General features: G+C 36.5%; 1 protein-coding gene across 19 annotated transcripts in view; it reads left to right on the forward strand.

The window, feature by feature from the left end:
- The window catches only part of KIF20B (kinesin family member 20B), an 83,710-nt gene that overhangs the window by 54,825 nt on the left and 7,670 nt on the right, over window positions 1-21,215 (forward strand). For 10 of the 19 annotated variants that reach the window (XM_060404937.1, XM_027960158.2, XM_060404944.1 and 7 more), the window contains 7 exons: window positions 132-192; window positions 8,780-8,905; window positions 9,742-9,869; window positions 11,465-11,620; window positions 15,440-15,616; window positions 17,357-17,467; window positions 19,036-19,233. In XM_060404937.1, the coding sequence (XP_060260920.1) occupies window positions 132-192; window positions 8,780-8,905; window positions 9,742-9,869; window positions 11,465-11,620; window positions 15,440-15,616; window positions 17,357-17,467; window positions 19,036-19,233 (957 nt within the window). Of the gene's footprint in view, window positions 1-131; window positions 193-8,779; window positions 8,906-9,741; window positions 9,870-11,464; window positions 11,621-15,439; window positions 15,617-17,356; window positions 17,468-19,035; window positions 19,234-19,997; window positions 20,067-21,215 lie in introns of all 19 variants that reach the window. The other 9 variants (XM_060404933.1, XM_060404938.1, XM_060404941.1 and 6 more) reach the window with 1 other exon arrangement.

Here is a 21,215-nt window from a genome sequence, read left to right on the forward strand (position 1 = left end):
AACTTGGAATCTTAAGACAGCCTTCTAGGAGATAGATTTCAAAGTTAATAATAAACCCTGTTCAAGTCCCTCTATTAAATATTGGCGTATAATTAAGTTTCATTTGCATTTCGTGTTCTTTCATTTTGCAGGAGCAGTTAAATAATCAAAAGGTGGAAGAAGCTATGCAACAGTATGAGAGAGTATGCAAAGGTCAGAAACAAAACTCTTCTTCCAGTACTAAAAGGACTGCAAAATAAGTAGCTAGAATAACAATTGGTTCATCATTTTCCTTTGAAAATTCTGAAGTAAAATAAGGGCAACATAAAATGTAACTTTATCAAAAGAGAAAAGCATTGATTCTCAAGAGTAACTTACTACCCTGAAATTTATCAATGAAGAGGGATTAACTTGGACCAGTACCTTGGATGTGAAAATACATGTCCCTACAGAATCTTATTTTTCCTACCCTTTTAGGCCATTGTCCCATAAGCATCTCATATTTCCATAATATTTTTGGAATTTTCCTTTATTTTGGGTCCTTTGTCACTGTTGGCAGGTGTGAGTAGATCTTGGCTATTCTATAAAACATTCTTGGAACCAGAATATAGTTATTTTTATATTTTAATATTTTATTTCTTGGCCACATATTGAGATGTGTGGTGCAGGCCCATTTTGAGTACTCTTAATCTTGCATCTTCTCCGTTCTCTCTAAACTTTGATCCAGGCCACTTGTAACCTACATAGTTTCAGATCTTTTTGGTTTTTGCAATCTGCCCTTTCCTTTATTTTTTAATTATTTGTCAATTCATTTTCTCTCATTTTCGTTTTCTAGGTAGTATTAATTGTATAAGGGTATTTTTCCTAAGTATGAAGGTGATGTGTAGCTTCCCCCTTTCTGAAACTCTTTTACCTGGGCTTGTGTGATCTGTTCCTCTGGTTACTGCCTTTCTCTCAGAATAAACCTTAGCTGCTGTGACAGATTTCCTGAATCAGGCATCATTATCTTTTTTCTCTTTGTTTTCACTGTTGAGTTCCTTCACCTTTGTGAATTTAACTTTGTATTAGACATTCCCTGATAAGCAGAAAAGTACATTTTTAGCTCTTAAGGGTTTCCCTGGCTTGTCAGTTCAGTCAGTTCAGTCGCTCAGTCGTGTCTGACTCTTCGCGACCCCATGAATCGCAGCACGCCAGGCCTCCCTGTCCATCACCATCTCTCGGAATTCACTCAGACTCACGTCCATCGAGTCCGTGATGCCATCCAGCCATCTCATCCTCTGTTGTCCCCTTCTCCTCCTGCCCCCAGTACCTCCCACCATCAGAGTCTTTTCCAGTAAGTCAACTCTTCGCATGAGGTGGCCAAAGTACTGGAGTTTCAGCTTTAGCATCATTCCTTCCAAAGAAATCCCAGGGTTGATCTCCTTCAGAATGGACTGGTTGGATCTCCGTGCAGTCCAAGGGACTCTCAAGAGTCTTCTCCAACACCACAGTTCAAAAGCATCAATTCTTCGGCGCTCAGCCTTCTTCACAGTTCAACTCTCACATCCATACATGACCACAGGAAAAACCATAGCCTTGACTAGACTGACCTTTGTTGGCAAAGTAATGTCTCTGCTTTTGAATATGCTATCTAGGTTGGTCATAACTTTTCTTCCAAGAAGTAAGCGTCTTTTAATTTCATGGCTGCAGTCACCATCTACAGTGATTTTGGAGCCCCCCAAAATAAAATCTGACACTTTTCCACTGTTTCCCCATCTATTTCCCATGCAGTGATGGGACCGGATGCCATGATTTTCGTTTTCTGAATGTTGAGCTTTAAGCCAACTTTTTCACTCTCCTCTTTCACTTTTATCAAGAGGCTTTTTAGCTCCTCTTCACTTTCTGCCACAAGGGTGGTGTCATCTGCATATCTGAGGTTATTGATATTTCTCCCTGCAATCTTGATTCCGGCTTGTGTTTCTTCCAGTCCAGCGTTTCTCATGATGTACTCTGCATAGAAATTAAATGAGCAGGGTGACAATATACAGCCTTGACGTACTCCTTTTCCTATTTGGAACCAGTCTGTTGTTCCATGTCCAGTTCTAACTTGCTTCCTGACCTGCATACAGATTTCTCAAGAGGCAGGTTAGGTGGTCTGGTATTCCCATCTCTCTCAGAATTTTCCACAGTTTCTTGTGATCCACACAGTCAAAGGCTTTGGCATAGTCAATAAAGCAGAAATAGATGTTTTCTGGAACTCTCTTGCTTTTTCCATGATCCAGTGGATGTTGGCAATTTGATCTCTGGTTCCTCTGCCCTTTCTAAAACCAGCTTGAACATCAGGGAGTTCACGGTTCTCATATTGCTGAAGCCTGGCTTGGAGAATTTTGAGCATTACTTACTAGCATGTGAGATGAGTGCAATTGTGCGGTAGTTTGAGCATTCTTTTGCATTGCCTTTCTTTGGAATTGGAATGAAAACTGACCTTTTCCAGTCCCGTGGCCACTGCTGAGTTTTCCAAATTTGCTGGCATGTTGAGTGCAGCACTTTGACAGCATCATCTTTCAGGATTTGAAACAGCTCCACTGGAATTCCATCACCTCCACTAGCTTTGTTTGTAGTGATGCTTTCTAAGGCCCACTTAACTTCACTTTCCAAGATGTTTGGCTCTAGATTAGTGATCACATGATCATGATTATCTTGGGTCGTGAAGATCTTTTTTGTACAGTTCTTCCGTGTATTTTTGCCGCCTCTTCTTAATATCTTCTGCTTCTGTTAGGTCCCTTATCGAGCCCATCTTTGCATGAAATGTTCCCTTGGTATCTCTAATGCTCTTGAAGAGCTCTCCAGTCTTTCCCGTTCTGTTGTTTTCCTCTATTTCTTTGCATTGATTGCTGAAGAAGGCTTTCTTATCTCTTCTTGCTGTTCTTTGGAACTCTGCATTCAGATGCTTATATCTTTCCTTTTCTCCTTTGCTTTTTGCCTCTCTTCTTTTCACAGCTATTTGTAAGGCCTCCCCAGACAGCCATTTTGCTCATTTGCATTTCTTTTCCATGGGGATGGTCCTGATCCCTGTCTCCTGTACAATGTCACGAACCTCATTCCAATGAGGTTCCTGGCTTCTAAAGTTCTATTTAAATGCTGAATGCCATTTACTTAGGTATCTTACTGAGTTTTTAAATTGAGATATACAAACCATAAAATTACCCTTTAAAAGTGTATAGTATGGTAGGTTTTAGTGTATTCACAAACTTGTACAACCACTACCACTATATAATTCCAGAGCATTTTCATCACCCTAGAAAGAAATGCTGTACTGATTAGCAATCACTCTCCATTCATGCCTCCACCAGAACTCCAGTTTTTGCTTCTATCTTAACATAGGCATCTTCCCTCTGAGTGTATTTCTTCTCCTTAGCTGTTGCCATACAGAGTTCCCTTTTCTTACAAGGACACCAATTATGTTGAATTAGGGCCCGCTGTGGAGAAGATGATGGCAAACCACTCCAGTACTCTTGCCTGGGAAATCCCATGGACGGAGGAGCCTGGTAGGCTGCAGTCCATGGGGTTGCGAAGAGTCGGACATGACTAAGTGACTTCACTTTCACTTTTGACTTTCATGCATTGGAGGAGGAAATGGCAACCCACTCCAGTGTTCTTGCCTGGAGAATCCCAGGAACGGGGGACCCTGGTGGGCTGCTGTCTATGGGGTTGCACAGAGTCGGACACGACTGAAGTGACTTAGCAGCAGCAGCAGGGCCCACTGTAATCCAGTAGCGGGAGTTCCCCAGTGGCTCAGGTATTACGAATCCACCTGCAATGCAGGAGACATGGGCTCCACCCATGGGTTAGGAAGATCCCCTGGGACTTCCCACTGGAGCAACCCACTCCAGTATTCTTGCCTGGAGAACCCCATGGACAGAGGAGCCTGGTGGACTGCAGTTCATGGGGTCGCAAAGAGTTGGACACGACTGAAGCAACTTTGCATTCAGGCACGGTAATCCAGTATGACCTTATTCTGAACTTGATTACCTCTGCAAGGACTCTTTTTCCAAGTAAGGTCATTTTCACAAGGAGTAGACATAATTTTTTCCTCTGACATCCTGGTGGGTATAAAGGAGTATGTCATTTTGGTTCAGTTGTTTATTCAGCTGCAGCAAGTCTTAGTTGTGGTCCATCGGATCTACATTGTGTCTTTGAGATCTTTTGTTCTGGTGCACAGCTTCTCTAGCTGTGGACACAGGCTCCACAGAACAGGCTTCGTAGTTAAGACATGTAGACTTCGTTGGTCCACAGCATGTAGGATCTTAGTTTTCTGACCAGGGATTGAAACCATATCCCCTGCATTGCAAGGCAGATTCTTAACCATTGGACCACCTGGTAAGTCCTATTTGTTGTTTTGATTTGCATTTCCTACTGATATTGAGCATCTTGTCTTCTGCTATTGGCCACTGGTATATCTTCTTTGCACAAATGTCTGTTAATGTCCTTAATGTGCTTTGCCTATTTTGGGCAAAAGTTGCCCCCTCTTGCCCCCTCAAACAATTCAGTTGGGTTGTTTGCCCTTCCCCCCAGGTGTGTGTGTGTGTGTGTGTGTGTGTGTGTGTGTGTGTGTGTGTAGTTGTGATTTTTATATTTTCTGGCTTCTAGACCTTTATCAGGTAAATGTTTTCTCCTACTCTGTGGGTGGTTTTTCACTTTCTGGATAGTATCCTTTGATAGATAAAAGTTGTTATTTTTTTAAGTTAATTTTTATTAGAGTATAGTTGCTTTACAATGTTTACAAAGTGGAAGTTTTTCATTTTGACGTTACCTATCTTGTTTTGATTGCTTATGCTTTAGGTATCATGTCTAAAAACCTGTTGCCTAATCTGAAGTTACCTTGGTTTTCTTCTAAGAGTTTTATACATTTTCGCTGTTGTATTTAGGTCTTTGATTCACTTTGAATTAATCTGTTTGAGTATAATTTTGTGTATTATGTGAGGTAGATGTCAACTTAATTCTTTTTCATTTGGAGATCCAGTTGTCCCAGCACCATTTGTTGAAAAGACTGTTCTTTCTCCTATTGCATTGTTTTGCATCTTTGTTGAAAATCAGTTGACCATACATGTAAGGATTTATCTCCTAACTCTTAACTCTGTTTCATTGTTCTATATGTCATTCCTTATGCTAGTACCATACAGTATTGTTACTTACCTTTTAGTGAGTTTTGAAATTGAGAAGTGTGAATTCTTTCACTTAAAAAAAATTAATTTATTTGGCTGCCCTGGGTCTTAGTTGTGGCACTTGGGATCTTTCGTTGTGACATGCCAGCTGTTAGTTGTGGAATGTGGTATCTAGTTCCCTGACCAGGAATCGAACCTGGGGCCCTGGCAGTGAGAGATCTTAACCGCTGGACTACCGTGAAATTCCCAATCACTGAGTATTTCTAATCCAGAATTTTACATGACATTGGTATGTCGTTTCTTTCACAAGTTGATGCAGTGTCCCTTCTTTCCACAACCAACCTGTTCTCGAACATTATGCTTAAGCTTTTCCTCCTTGAAGTCTTGCTAGGATATTATATAGCTTTCAGTGATCCTCTCCCCTGAATGTTAAACACTTGATTGATTGATTGTCTGCCAGGCATTTATTTAGCTATGATAATTCATAGCTGTCTTTAGATAGCTTTGATGAAATAGCTAGTTCCTGTCCTTTTGCTTTATTTTGTGTTATTTGTTGCGTATTTCTGGATTCTTTTCTTGAAATAAAGTTCAGTTATTGGAGGCTGTGACCAATATAATTATCTTTTTTCTTTTACTGTTTCTGCCTTTCAAAATAGATGGATAGCCATTAATGAAGTTATCATTGGTGTCTTGGGACTTTACTGATTGCTGTCTAGATACTTAAACTCCTTTTTTTGAACCCTCTAATTTAGAGCAGAAAATAGGATGTAAGAAGAACAGATTATTTGAATAAAATTGTGATTATATAGTCAATATAGTTGCATATCATGCTTTTTCAAAGGAAGAGTTTGGGTTAGAATACCGGTACTTCTTTAATCCTAAGAAAGAATTCTGTTGCATTAATTCTCCTGGTGGCTTATATCAATGAACAGAAATACTGAAAAGTACTCAAAATATTTTCTCATTGTTTTGTTTTAAGCTTACTTTATAGTAAGTATTTTAATATTTTGATATTTGTGTCATTTTTAGTGTTACTTTCAGTGCTGTGAGTTTGAGCTATGCACTTATAGATTCATCGCCTCTGACATGAATAGTAGTCTTGGTAAGAGGTGTGGGAAGGGAGCCCTAGTACTGTGTCACCAGACAGTAAGCCAGTCTTTCCTCCTTATCTCTTTCAGGTAGGATTAGAATTATTTATAATCCATTATTATAGTCATTTTTTCAAGGGCCAGAAACAGTTTTAGTAAGGTTATAATAGCACAGTTGTTCCTGGGGAGCTGGTTTAAAAAACACTAGAAGTAAATATTTTGCTTTGAAAATTTTTCTAGAGAAAATAATTACTTGAGATTTTCAAAAAGGTAAATCTGGGATTGAGAATTTATTTTTTATTTATTTATTTATTTATTTTTGAGAATTTATTGTTTTAAGGAGCTAAAAATTATAGTTTTAGTTTTGGTTTAAGAATATTAACAGTAAAATTTGTCAAATAGGGTTTTTTTCTAAATCCCAGTATATGTGTTTGTTCATACTGGTGTACCTCAGAGATGTTTCAGATTTGGTCCTGTGCATGCATGCTAAATCAGTTCACTCATGTCTAACTCTTCGGGACCTTGTGGACTAAAGAGCCTACCAGACTCCTCTCTCCATGAGATTCTGCAGGCGAGAATACTGGAGTGGGTTGCCATGCCCTCCTCCAGGGGATCTTCCCAACCCAAGGATCGGACCCAGGTCTCCCACATTGCAGGCAGATTCTTTACAGTCTGAGCCACCAGGAAAGCCCTTAGCACACATGCACATAGTTAAATAGCTTAAAACAATGCAAATAAATACATTACCTTACAACTCTGGAGGTCAGAACTCTGAAAAAGGTCTAATAAGGCTCAAATCAAGATGATCTGCAAAACTGTGTTCCTTCTGGTTGCTTTAGGGGAGAATCTGCTTCTTTACCTTTTCCAGATTAAGACATAATAGTATTATGTTTAAAAAAACAGTGCTCACACCTAATTAAAAAATACTTTATTGCTAAAAAATGCTAACCATCATCTGAGCTTTCAGGGAAGTGTAATCTTTTTGCTGATAGAGTAGGGCCTTACGTTGATGCTGAAGACTGCTGACTGAACAGAGTAGTGGTTGCTGAAGATTGGGGTGGCTGTGGCAGTTTCTTAAAGTAAGACTGTGAGGAAATTTGGCACCTCAGTTGACTGTTCCTTTCATAAACCTGTAGCATGCTCTGCTGTTTGATGCCTTTTTACCCACAGTAGAATTTTTTCAGAATTAGAGTCAAGCCTCTTAGACTCTGCCACTGCTTTATCAACTCAGTTTATGTACCATTCTGAATCCTTTGTTGTCATTTCAACATTTTTCACTCAGACTAGATTCCATCTCAAGAAACCACTTTGTTTGCTCATCCATAAGAAGCAACTGGTCATCTGTTCAACTTTTATCATGAGATCGCAGCAGTGTAGCCGTATATTCTGGATAGCTGGTAGCACCTACGTCAGCACTGGCTGCCTTCACCTTGCACTTTTCAGTTTGGGAGACGGCCTCTTCCCTTGAACCTCGAGAACTAACCTCTGCCAGCTTGAAACTTCCCTTCTGCAACTTCCTTACCGCTCAGCATTCATCACGTGGAAAGAATTAGGGCCTTGCTCTAGATTCGCTTAAGCGAATGTTGTGGTTGTTTTTGATTTCTCTATCCAGGCCACTGAAAGTCTGTCTGTATCAGCAGTAAGTCTGTTTCGCTTTGTTATCATTTGAATATTCACTGGGGTAGGACTTTAAAGTCTCTTGAAGAACTTTAATTTGCAGTCACAACTTCAGTGTTTGGAACAAGAGGCCTAGCTTTTGTCTAGTCTCAGCTTTTGATATGCCTTCCTTACATAATCATTTCATTTCTAGCTTTTGATTTAAAGTGAGAGTTGTGTGACTTTCCTTGAACACTTCCTTTCACTTGAACACTTCCTTTCACTTGAACATTTAAAGGCCTCTGTAGTAGTATTAATTGGATTAATATCAATATTGTTGTGTCCTAGGGAATCGAGAGGTCCACAGAGAGGGAGAAACAGGGAAATAGCTGGTCATGGGAGCAGAGCACACACAGTCTTTATAGGTTAATCTTACTGTCTTGCATTGTTGTAGTTCATAGCGTCTCCCCTAGAAATACAACAGTAACATCAGAGATCAGTGATCATAGGTCATCATAACAAATACAACAATAATGATAGAATTATTAAAATGTGATACAGAGGCAGGAAGTGAACAAATGCTGTTAGAAAAATGGTGCTTATAGACTTGCTTGATGCAGGATTGCCACAGACTTTGAATTTATAAAAAACACAGTGTATCTGAAGCACAATTAAGTGAAGAACAGTAAAATAGTAGTTTTATGATTTTTATTAATAGTTTAATTGTATTGAAAATGATTAATTTTATTTGAAAAGCTTTTCCATCTGTTTATTCTTACATTCATCTGTACATCAATTATTTATTTGATCCTTCATTTATGCCAATACTGGTCTAGGCGTTGAAAATATAGCATTGAAAATATAGTTTTGTCTATGTGGAACTCATATTCTATTTAAGTTAACTTAATTTTCAATATGGATATCTAGATGTAGATGTTCATAATTTCTAAAATGTTCTTTCTAAATTTTTAGATCTGAGTGTTAAAGAAAAAATAATCAAAGACATGCAAATGACCCTGGAAGAACAAGAGCAAACTCAGGTAGAACAAGATCAAGTGCTTGAGGCTAAATTAGAGGAAACCGAAAGACTGGCCAGAGGTAAAACAAGATTGCTTACATATTTCAAAGCATATTTTTTCATTTTCTTTCTTTTACTAGTTTGCTTTCCTTTTTAATGTGGTTTAATATTTATAATAATTTATAATAAGAAAGTATTTATTGTCTTTTTGGAATATCCTGTCACTTCTTATGTTTTACTGTGATGAAGATCGTTGTATCTCATTGAAAAAAGGAATCAGTACACTTTCATAATAACTGGATGATTTGCTTGCAGTGTTCCCCAGATGTTAAGAATAAACTTTCAACTTTTTTCACCTCTCAACAGCAATTGGTATCATCTGTATGTTTAGCTCAATAAATACTCTGATTCTGTCCTTCAGAATATCATCAAAGGGTTTTTGTTTTTTTTTTAAATTTTTGAGAGCATGAGGTTTCCTATATATTGGCATGCATTTGAACTGTATACTCAGAACACTATTCAATGAGTTATTGAGAGGTTTTCATAGTTCTTGTCTAAGAATTTGGTGAACTTGTAGAATGGTCTGTGTTTATGTGTGTGTGTGTGAAAGTCTCTCAGTCGTGTCCAACTCTTAAGTCCATGGAATTCTCCAGACCAGAATGCTGGAGTGGGTAGCCTTTCCCTTCTCCAGGGGATCTTCCCAGCTTAGGGATCGAACCCAGGTCTCCTGCACTTGAGGTGGATTATTTGCCAGCTGAGCTACAAGGGAAGCCCAGAATGGTCTCAGTTCTGTTTAGTATCTATCTTGGTCTATGATCTGCTTCTGGGCTCTGCTGTCTGTATCCCATGCCACATACATCTCTGTGCAGTGTAACTTTTGCATGTAGTTTAAAAAAAATTTATATTTCCATATCAGAATTGGAAGAATGGAAGGAAAAATGCAAAGATTTGGAAGCCAAACACAGTCAAAGTTCAAATAAAGAATTTGAGGATAACACAGATGTACTTAATACAAAACTCACTAAGCTTCAAGATGAGTTACAGGTACGATTTTTATCTACATGTGTAATTGTATCTATATATTTATTATATTTCTCATAAGATGATTTAGTAAATATTTTATAATTAATTTAGATATGGATATACTCATAGCTGGGAAATGTTAGAGTATAATTTCTCAGTACTCATTGAAATGACATGGGGAAGAGATTCCCTAGGATACAGGCTACTAAGTGCCAATGAAAATGCAGTGGTTGGGTCCTCAGTTTGACATATTTAATTCTTGTATCATCATGTCTTATGTCTTTGTACCTGTTTTTGTACTGTTTAAACTTTTAGCTCTTCAAGTACTGCTGTAGAGAAGAAACTATTAGGAAAATTATTTTGATTATTGTAAATTTAATTATTAAGCTGGAAAAGAATAGAATTGTATGTCTGAACATTGGAATACATTTGAAACTATATTACTACATTTGAAACTATATTACTACATAGAAGATAACCTGTTTTCTGTTTATATATTTTTCCATATTTACCTTTCACATACCATGCATAGAATAGGAGATACAGGGCAAAGATTTTTTAATGGCACTTAACAAATATTATGTAAAATTTTATACATTTTATTTATTAGAAATTACAATCCAATGTAGTTTTGGCATTGAAGGAAGCATAGTAATGAGTTTTGAAAAGATTGCATCTAAATTATTTTCTTAAATTCAGGCTGTATATAATTAGATATTAAATAAATACATTCCTTTCTTTTTTGTAATTATTAATTACATACTGAAGAATTTATCCTTTCCATTGTCAGAACCAAAAGCAGCTGGAGCAGAGTGGATAATCCATTAGTTATGAAAAAATAACACTAATTACTTTGCGAATGTTCATACTAAGGAATACTGGTGTGTTTTGCATTCTAAAATAATATGATCATGTATCTTAGATAATAAAGTTTGTAATTCTATAATGGACTAGTGATAATTTATCTGGCACAGTGGTTTTGCAAGTTTTAAAAACAGATTTTTAAATACATAGCTTTTAGTGTAGTATTATTTTTGCTTCAGAAGAAGTTTTATGTCAGTTTTGAGTGTACAAATGAGATGTTTTTGAAGTTGAAGGATCTATGGAAGCCTCTTTAAAATTTATTGATCAGCTGTATTTTCTATTCAGCTATTCCTTATATTCTTTAATAAATATTTGTCCTGTTACACAAGTTACTCTTTATTTGACATTCTGTATACCTGGGAACATTTTATTTTTGGAATCACAGCTGGAAATGCCCCCTACAAATCAATTTTTTTTTTTTAATCTAGCATTTAAAACGACTTGGTTCTCTGTAATTCTTTCAGAAATTTTAGTTATTTCTTCTTAAGCTCACTGATGAAGGAAAGCTAAATGGATTTTATAGCGAAATTAAGTTTATGAATGAAATAACTATTTAGGAAAGCAACCAACAGTGTTCATTTTATAGTCTGAAATATACTCAAACTTTCTCATTATTTAAAGAGAAATGCTTGTTTTAAGTTTTTGAAAAGGTGAAATGAAGAGCCATGGATTATATGGAAATGTTTACAAATGCAGATTTATTAACTGCTTTCAAAACATGTGGTAGTTACTTGTGCTGTTTCTACATGTAGGAATCTGAACAGAAACATGAAGCTGAAAGAAAAAAATGGTTAGAAGAAAAAATGATGCTTATCACTCAAGCAAAAGAAGCTGAGAGTCTACGAAACAAAGAGATGAAAAAATACGCTGAAGACAGAGAGCATTGTTTGAAGCAACAAAATGCAATGGTTAGTAATAGTTATACTTTATCTGCTGTGTATTTTGCCTGCTTTCTTTGGCTTCTTAAATTTTTGCCTAGGATTCTTAGATTCTTATCAGTGTCTACATGGTTGTGTGGGTTTGGTTTTTTTTGTTTGTTTGTTTTTAAGGCAGTTTGTCTATTTGTGAGATGAGTTTTCTATCCCAGTTTATCTTGAAGTTCTTATTTTTGGGAAAATATTTCTCAATATCTAGATTCAGAACTTAAAAATATTTTCCTTTTGACTGCTGCAGGGTTATCCCTACTATAATGTATGCATTTTACCTCATAAGCTGATTTCATCAGATCTTAAAAAAAAAAAAAAAATCAACTATATAGTTTCTAGAAGACTATAGGTAGAAATAACTTTCTGTTTTACTAACTATAGTTCTCAAGTAATTCTGTCTTATTAATAGTTTGTGTTTTTTCCTTCTATTTTAATCTACAACTTAGTCTCTTTGATACTCAGTCAGAAAAAAGTTCAAAGTCATCACTGATCCTGAGAAGACTATTGAGTAATATATTATCTTTAAGTGAAAAGATAACCTAACCGTAACCCTATTTATAGTAATAGTAACATGGCAGTATCACATTGCCATCTGTTGGCATTTCCTTTATGACAGAATTTTACTTATATCAGCTAAACTTTTCTGTACAAAAACATTAATTTTCACTAAGTTAAAGAAGATTTTCCTACAGAATTTAAAAAATATTTTTTATTTTGAAATCACTTTATTTCCAGAAATGTTGCGAAGCTAGTACAGAGAATTTCTATATATCTTATTACCCAACTTCTGATGTTAGAGCTTACATAACAATAGTACAGTGATCAAAACCAACAAATTAATATTATTATAATACTGATTGCTAAATTATGGATCTTACTAGAATTTCACCAACTTTCCCACTAATTTTTTTTCCTGGATGTAGGATCATATCTAGGATACTGTGTTCCATTTAGTTGTCAAGTTTCCTTAGAGTCCTGACTCTGTTTTCTTTGTCACATGACAAAGTATGTGAGACTAATACTTGTTATTACTACGGCACTCAGGTGGCAATAGATTTCACTTCATGTGCCAGTGCCACCTGACTGGAGTTAGCTTCAGGAAGTGTTGTGTTGAGCAAGATTGAAATGCTGCATCTATCTTAACAGGAAATGCTGCTGCTGGTTCTCTTTCTGTCCATAGCCCATTCAACCTTCCAGACAGTAACAAGAGGCAAGAAGTAAAACCAGAGTTGTTGATTTTCATAGTTAGTCACTCCAGCCCCAAACCAGGAATGGGCCTACTTCTTTTCCTAATCATTGGTCCCTCTGGCAGCAATGCCAGCAAGTAAACCTCCTTTGAATTTTCAGTCCTAGAGCAAACTAGCTTTCTCCTTTCTCCTATATATTTCTTTACACTTGTACCTAGGATGTGTGTCTGCAATATTTAAGAAATAAATTGTTGATTTTTAAAAAGCCTTTTAAACTGGAATACACACAACACAGTAAGTAAAAGAAATGCTGTTTAATGAATTATTATAAAGCCAGTCCCCAGTTAACTACCATAGAGTTTAAGAAATATAACAATATTAGCATCCAAGAGACCATGTCTTCTCAATGATAATAACTCTTCTATCTTTTAATGTTAAACTTCAGTTTTGTTCATTTTTTAAAACTTTATATAAATAAACATATGTAGAATGCATTTTCTTGTGCCTGGCTTCTTTCACTTAGTATTATGTTTGTGAGGATCATCTATGTTTGTTCCAAGTAGCTGGAGTTAGTCTCCTTTCATTGCTGAGTATTTCAGTGTATAAGTATACCACAGTCTGTTCAATTTAAAGTTGAAGATAAAGGGGTTGTTACTGTTTGGGGCTCTTATGAGTAAGATATCCTGTAAACATTTTTATATACTTTTCTTAGTGCACGTGTGGATTCATTTCTGTTGCGTATATAGACAAGAATAGAATTGCTAATGGATAGGGTAAACATCCCTGGAGGAGGGGATGGCAACCCACTCCATCATTTTTACCTGGAGAATCCCATGGACAGAGGAGCCTGGCAGACTGCAGTCCATAGGGTCACACAGAGTCTGACATGAATGAAGCAGTTAGCAGGCAGGCAGGCACGGTAAACATATGTGGAATTCTAGTAGAATGCCAGACTTATTTTCAAAGTAGTTTTATGCATTTATGCTGCAACTCGTATTATTGGATGTTTTGTTTATTGGCTTTGCCTACCCAAGTCCCCTTGTTTATTTTCTATTTGACTATCTTTTTTATACAGGAATTCCTTATACTTTCTGGATTGGAGTGTATTGCAATTACCTTCTTTCAACCTCTGGTTTACTTTTTTACTCTCCTTGCCTTTTTAGAACAGAAATGAAGAATTACTCTAATTCATTTTCTCAGTCTTTTCCTTTATGAACTTCAAGGATATGAATATGTTCTCTTACATTATTTCCTGAAAGGTTTGGGGTTTTACCTTTCATATTTTGATTCCAATATTAATTTTTGTGTTGGGGTGAGATAGGGGTAAAGGCCGTCATCGTTCTTGTAAATTTGAATTACCAGTTGACCTGGTAGTACTTTTTGAAATGGCTGTTGCTTTTCTACTGCTCTGCAACTTTTGATGTAGGTCCATTGTCCAGTGGTTAACTTTTGTATATGGTGTGAGATTATAAGTCTCTTTTTTTCCATTTGGCTGTTCAGTTGTTCCGTCACCCTTTGTAGAAAAGACTGTTCTTTTCTCCATTGAGTTTCTTTGACATTTTTTGGAATATCAATTGACCATAATATTTGTGGATTGTATCCTCTGTTCTCTGATATCTGTATATCCTTAAGACAATATCACACTGTCTTTATTATTATATATAGTAGGCTTAAAATGACATGGTATGATTGCTTCTACTTTGTACTTCATTTTCAAAGTAAATTTGACTATGTCATTTGCATTTTCATATTATTTTTAGAGTCAGCTTTTCCACTTCTACTCACACACAGACACACAGATGCACACACACTTGCTTAGATTTTTACTGAAGTTGCTTTGACTCTAGATCTAAGGGAGAACTGACATTTTAAAAATACTGGATCTTTTGCTCTTTGAACACAGGTTCTCTTTATTTAAAAAAGAAAGTGAAAGTGTTAGTTCCTCAGTCTTGTTCGACTCTGCAACCCCATGGACTGTAGCTGGCCAGGCTCCTTTGTCCATGGAATTCTCCAGGCAAGAATACTGGAGTGGGTTGCCATTGTCTTCTCCAGGGGATCTTCCCAACCCAGGGGTTGAACCTGTGTCTCCTGCATTGCAGGCAGATTCTTTACTGGCTGAGCCACCAGGGAAGCCCCTTGTTGACTTACGTGCTCCTTTATCTCTTTCAGCAGTGTCTTGTAGTTATGTTTAGATCTTGCACATATTTTCTCTAATTTGCCACTATTTTGAACCCAGTGAAAAAGTGTTTTTAGTTTTCATTTTTTATTGTTTGTTGCTATTGGTTTTATCATTTATTTTTTTGTAATTTTACCATCTCATTTTGCAAATATTGAGGGAAATGCTAGAATTAGTTTAAAAGCTATAATTGTTTATTGAAGGAAGTGCCCAGTAAGCTTTTTTTGTTTTGGAATGAGGTGGGATAGGATATAGTATGTGGATAGTTAAGGTATATAAAGGCATTATGTATTAGGTTTTTTAAGTAAATATTTTATCTAGACTTGTCTATGTAATTTGTTGTATATCCTGTTCACAGTTGTATTTATTGTGTTATCCATAATAACTTCAAAAATTCTTAGATTCATAATGTTAGCATTTTGTGTGTATTCTGTTTAGGAAATACTTAAAGGACAGTTGGCTGAGAAAGAGGGTAACCTCCAGCAGTGGCGGGAAGAACGCGATCAACTGGTTGCAGCTTTAGAAATACAGCTGAAAGCACTGATCTCCAGTAATGTACAAAAAGATAATGAAATCAAACAGTTAAAAAAGATCACATCAGAGACTTCTAAGACAGTCAGTAGAATCTTATTCTTTCTATGCCTTTTTGATTAAACATAGGGGTTTTCCAAAATTATTTAATTGATTAACTTTTAAAGAATAAAAATGTTAGTAGATCAGTGAGGAATCGTAGATTGAAAAAATTCTTTGCATATTTGCCATGAATTTTGAGTTTTCAGAGTTTACTCAGAGTTGACTCATCACTCGTCAGTGACTGGTTGAGGAATAGTACTTTCTCTGATATTTTGGCTATATCTTCAGGTAGAGTATTTAGAAAATAAACAACTGGTGATTTAGTCCCTCATCTGTCTTTAAAATATGGCAGTGTGACTCAGCCTGAACTCTTGCTGATTCTTAAATATTTGAGCCCATCCTAAATTTATGATAAAGATACACACTGTTTTGAAAATAAGCACAATGGTGAGGAGGTGTGAGTCATTCAGCAGGTACTTTTTTTTTCTTGGCCATACCACTCAGTTTGCAAGATCTTAGTTCCCTGATCAGGGATTGAATCCGGGCCCCAGCAGTGAGAGCGCTGAGCACTAACCACTGAACTACCACGCAGTTCCCAGGAGCTACTTTTGTAATAAGCACCAGAGTTAGGAACCCTAGATGAAGAAAGTATTGCATTTCTCAGATAGCTGTTTCCCAGGAAAATTGAATCAGGATACATCTAAAGCTAGTCCTTTTCAGAGTAAATTATTGGCATTTGAAAATATGCCATTCTAAAGCCTCCAGATAAATAATAAAATAAATGTGTATGTGTGTATCTGTCTCTTAACATCAAAAGACCTTGTGATTCTCAGAGAAAGACTGACTGCTCAAAACAGGTATTAGCATGTGGTATAAATTGTACAGAATAGAAAGTTAGAAAAGTGAAGTATCAACTACTGTGGTTTGGGGACCTTTGGGAAACTTACTTAACATTTCTGAACTTTATATCAGAGGTGATGATGTCTTCCTAATGGAATTGTGAAAATTTATTGAGAGTGTGTGTAAAACAGCACAGTTACTACAACAGTGGAAGTCAGTACATGCTAGTTGCTTTCCACATTATGAGTGCAAATAGGATCTTTTTTATTTGCAGTTTTGGGTAGGTGACATAAGAGATGTATTTGACTTTTGATTTTGGTGGTAGTGATTAGAGGGTCCATGTTGGAATTTATCAAGTTTAGCAATGTAAATCTGGTATTTTTTTTTACAGATAGGGTTTAGGAATAGAGAATATCCTGTGACTAAGTGGGATGACAAAGTGTGCAGCAGGGAGAAGTTTAGTTATCAGTATAATCTTTTCTACTCGAATTCTGTAGTTGCATTCCTAAGGCACCTCTAGGTTTTCAGAATTACATTATCAAAGTGATTTGGGAGGTTTAAGCTCCAACTCAGTACAGAATGTGGTTTTGTTATTTAATGTCTCTAGGTCTCTGTTTCCTATGTGGAAAGTAGAAATAATGATTCTTGCCAAATCTAAGTCTGAGCTGCAGTGAAAGTAAAATGAGAGAATATATGTAAAACACCTTGGAGCTTGAAAGTAATCTTTCAAGTTTCTGTTTAGGTCAGACTCAGAAGAGGCTGCAAGGTTGCCGATTCTCTGAGCATGCAGGAGAGGAAGAAGGAGAGTTAGTTGGTCATTGAAGTCTTTAGTTACTTCCAGTATTTAATTCATCCAAATGCTGGTTTTATATTCTTTAGGTGAATTATTTTAATGTATATTCAGTTACAGCGGCTTGTTGCTTTAATATTTCCTTACTTTAGGAAAAACAGACCATGGATACCCAGCCCACACAGACGAGTTCAACAGATCCTGGCAAGGTTGGACCTGAACCTCAGTCAACAAGTTTTGAAATTTCCAGAGGTGAAGTAGAGGTGGGTATTTGATAACAGTCTGTTCTTTAACCCTCTTTGCCAATAACCATTAATTCCTAAATAACACTTGAAAGTATAATTTAATCAGCTTTTGAAGGTATCTTGCCGTACAGTTAGCTATGAGTGCTCCTGGGAAGGAGAACTAAAGGCTTTTGAGGGGAGATGCAGTTCTGAGGAAATTTGATCCCCGAATGATACTTATCTCCTCAAAATGGTACTGATCTCAAACAACAGATCTTTTAATATAAATAAATTTGATGGTCAGAAATAGGAAATCCCGCAAAAGATAAAATTTGGATGACTCTTCTCTCATAAGTAGTCCATTTAATAAGCATTCTAGTAAATAGTATTTTTTGGAAATATTACCCACTTTACAAGTTTATCACCAAATCCCAGTAGCCTGACAGTGAAGTCTCTTTGGTTTGAAGTGGGCTTGGGGCTCTGTGACTCACGTTGTATAGCGTAGAGTTCATCGGAGTGCTTATGAAATAGGCAAAAATCATATGTCACTTTTTGAAAATAAACTTATTTTTTAAAATATTTATTTCAAAACCATTTAATGGGAGCATGCATTGTTAGGAACCTTGCTAAGCCCTGAGGATAAAGACATAAGATCACCATCCTCGAGGAGTAAGAATTCTAATAAGACAGGTATTTAATGACTGTCTTGTTTGACCGTTCGGACTGAGTGTTATGAAGAGAGTGCTGAGAAGGGACACTGAGGAAGATAGGATGAATTTTGCTTGAGTGGCTGTGTAGAAAAAGTAACATTATACTGGGTCTTGAAGGCTAACAGAAGTTTACCAAGCAGAGAATGGGAAGACAAAGGCATTTTAATTCAGGAAAATAGCATAAGCCATTCCTTACAAGGCTTCAGAAGAATCATGTTACTTCAACCGCATGCTGTTAGTCACAGAAGCCATTAAGGCCAGCCTCCATCCAGGGGAGGGGGAGTGAGACTTTCTCAGTAGGAAGAACAGTATTCACGGCAAACTGTAGTTTACCACAGTGAGGCTGCTTATTACCTGGTAGCTCAGACAATAAAAAATCCTCCTGCATTGTGCGAGACCTGGGTTCAATCCCTGGGTTGGGAAGATCCCCTGGAGAAGGGAATGGCTACCGACTCCAGTTTTCTTGCCTGGAAAACCCTTGGACAGAGGAGCCTGGCAGACTATAGTCCATGGGGTCCTAAAGAGTTGGACACGACTGAGCAACTTTCAGTAAACAGTAGATAATGGAATAGATAGAGTGCTTATTAAAAATCCTAGACTCTTTGCTTCGAGATTCCTGATTTAGTAAATTCATGGTAGAGTTCAAGAATTTTTTAAACTATTTCTCCAGAGGATTCTTAGGATGATACAGGTGTGGGAAATACTGAGTACCATGTGTAAACCTGGAGAAAGCAGATGACAACTCACTCTTTCTATACCTGTTGTGCTGAGTCTGACCCAAACATTTTATCTTTCCTCATTCATTGTTTTTAATAGGTATTTGACAGGTAATTTTTGGCAATTTAGAAATTCATGTTCTGCAAATAAGATTTGTTTTCCTTTTAAATTCTGTTGTAGGATGGATCTGTAGTCCTTGACTCTTGTGAAGTGTCAACAGAAAATAATCAAAGCACTCGATTTCCAAAACCTGAGTTAGAGATTCAGTTTACACCTTTACAGCCAAACAGAATGGCAGTGAAACACCCAGGTTGTACCTCACCAGTGACGGTTAAGATTCCCAGGGCCCGAAAGAGGAAAAGTCATGAAATGGAAGAGGTAAATACTTAACTATTCAGTGAACTAAACAAGTAAGTTTTCTTATTGTTCAGCTATACAGTTAAAGTCTGTTACATTGCCCTCCTGTGCAGAAGCACTAGTATTAGAACCCAAAGTCATAGTTTACAGTGTATTTAATACTCTTAAGAATGTTGCTGTGGTAAATAGTCCTTAAACAAAAAGCTTGAGGATTTTAAAATGTGTAGATTTTTCCTTGTTTCAGTGAAGCTGTGATAGGTCAAATAGTGGTGAATTTCAGTAGAAAGCTATTTCACTATTCCAGTTCTGTTCATACTTAGTCACTTTCCCTCCTTTGGAATAGAAAAGAGATTAAGGATAAAGGAATTAGAGAATCTGAAATGACTAACTTGCTTGAGTAGAATCCTTGTGATTTAGTTAAAATCATAGTAGGTTTCAGAAGAGAAATTGTTTTTCTGTGAGCCAGTATGAAAATTTGGATCCTATTTAGTGGTAGGCCAAAAATGATTTACTTGTTGCTTCTGCAGCTTTCTGATTGTGGGGTTACCAACCTTCTATCATATTCTAGCCATGTCGGCTCAGCAAGTCACATAAATTTTCTGATTCTCACTTTCCTCCTTTTGAAATAAAGAATTAGATATAATGTGTTTAAAATGTTTTGCTTTTGTTCCACCTGTGATAGGTGCATAATAAATGCAATAATGCATAATAAAAGCAATATTTATATTTAAAACTCTTTAGCACAATAACTTTTTCTCCAACTTGTCTTTTTCACTTCTTTAAAGAGTAGTGTATTTTCAAGCTGGTGGAAGAACAGAAATAATATTAAACATACTCCTGAGGCTCTCTGTCAGGTAATACATTTGATGAATGAATATTATTTAGCATATTTCTTGCTACACATAGAACACCTTCAAAGATTGTTTTGGAGAGCCTTAGTTAACTCTTATTCTATATTTAATGCACTTAGATACCATTAAGATACAGATGACCCTTGGACAGCATGAGGGCTCAGTGCCAGTCATTGTGCAGAAAAATCCTGTGTAACTTACGGTTCGCTCTCTGAGTGTGAGGTTCCTCATCCGTGGAGTCAACCAAAGTACAGAGTGTACTTTGAATAGTGTTTACTATGGAAAAGTATCAGTGTATAAGTGGACTCATGCATTTCAAACCTGTGTTGTTCAAGGGTCGACTCTACTAAGTAGTTTGATTTCATCATCATCTGTTAACATAGTGGCTGACACCTATGTCAGCTTGAATCATTTTTTTCAAGAGAAAAGGAAAAATTGGCTGTGTACCCCGAGGGTTAAGAGACAGTTATTTTATTCATTTTACTGCTGGTATATACTCCCCATTGCACCATGTAGAAACTTAAACGTTTTAACTGATTTTGCTAGGCTTTTTGCTAGGCTCTTTACTGCTGTAGTAAACAGTGTTGTGAAGTCTTCAGGAAAATAATTTATACAATGCTATATTCTACTCTCATGAAGACTCCAAATTTGAAGTGCTCTATTGAAAACAGCAAGTGTGATGGAGTTATAATCTTTCTTCCTTTGCTTTCCCTGATTACCATCTATCTGTCTTTCCTCTCTTTAGAAAATCTGCTTCTTGTCATCCTTATGACTTTACTTTGTAACTTGAATTCTGAGGTTCAGTCATGATCTTCTCTCTCTTTCTGTTCTTGCCTTTCCCCCCACCCCAATGTGCTTATCATCACAGTTAGGATTATCATGTTTTACCTGTGCTTATACTGAAGATTTTTGTTTTGTTTTCAGTGTTGCTAAGTACCAGTTAGAGGTCATGCTCAGCATGATTTGGGAGTTGGGAAAAGGGTAGATACATTACTATGTTGTATTTTAAAGATGGGACTCAAAAGATATTATCCCTTCATTTAACTACTGTAATTTCATTATGATGCATGTGAAAAATTTCATACCTTCAATCATTTTATAATAAAAACATGTATTATATCCTCGCACTGTGCACTTAAACCTACGTATGTT

Source organism: Ovis aries, chromosome 22, assembly GCF_016772045.2.
Source record: "Ovis aries strain OAR_USU_Benz2616 breed Rambouillet chromosome 22, ARS-UI_Ramb_v3.0, whole genome shotgun sequence".
Lineage (NCBI taxonomy): Eukaryota > Metazoa > Chordata > Mammalia > Artiodactyla > Bovidae > Ovis > Ovis aries.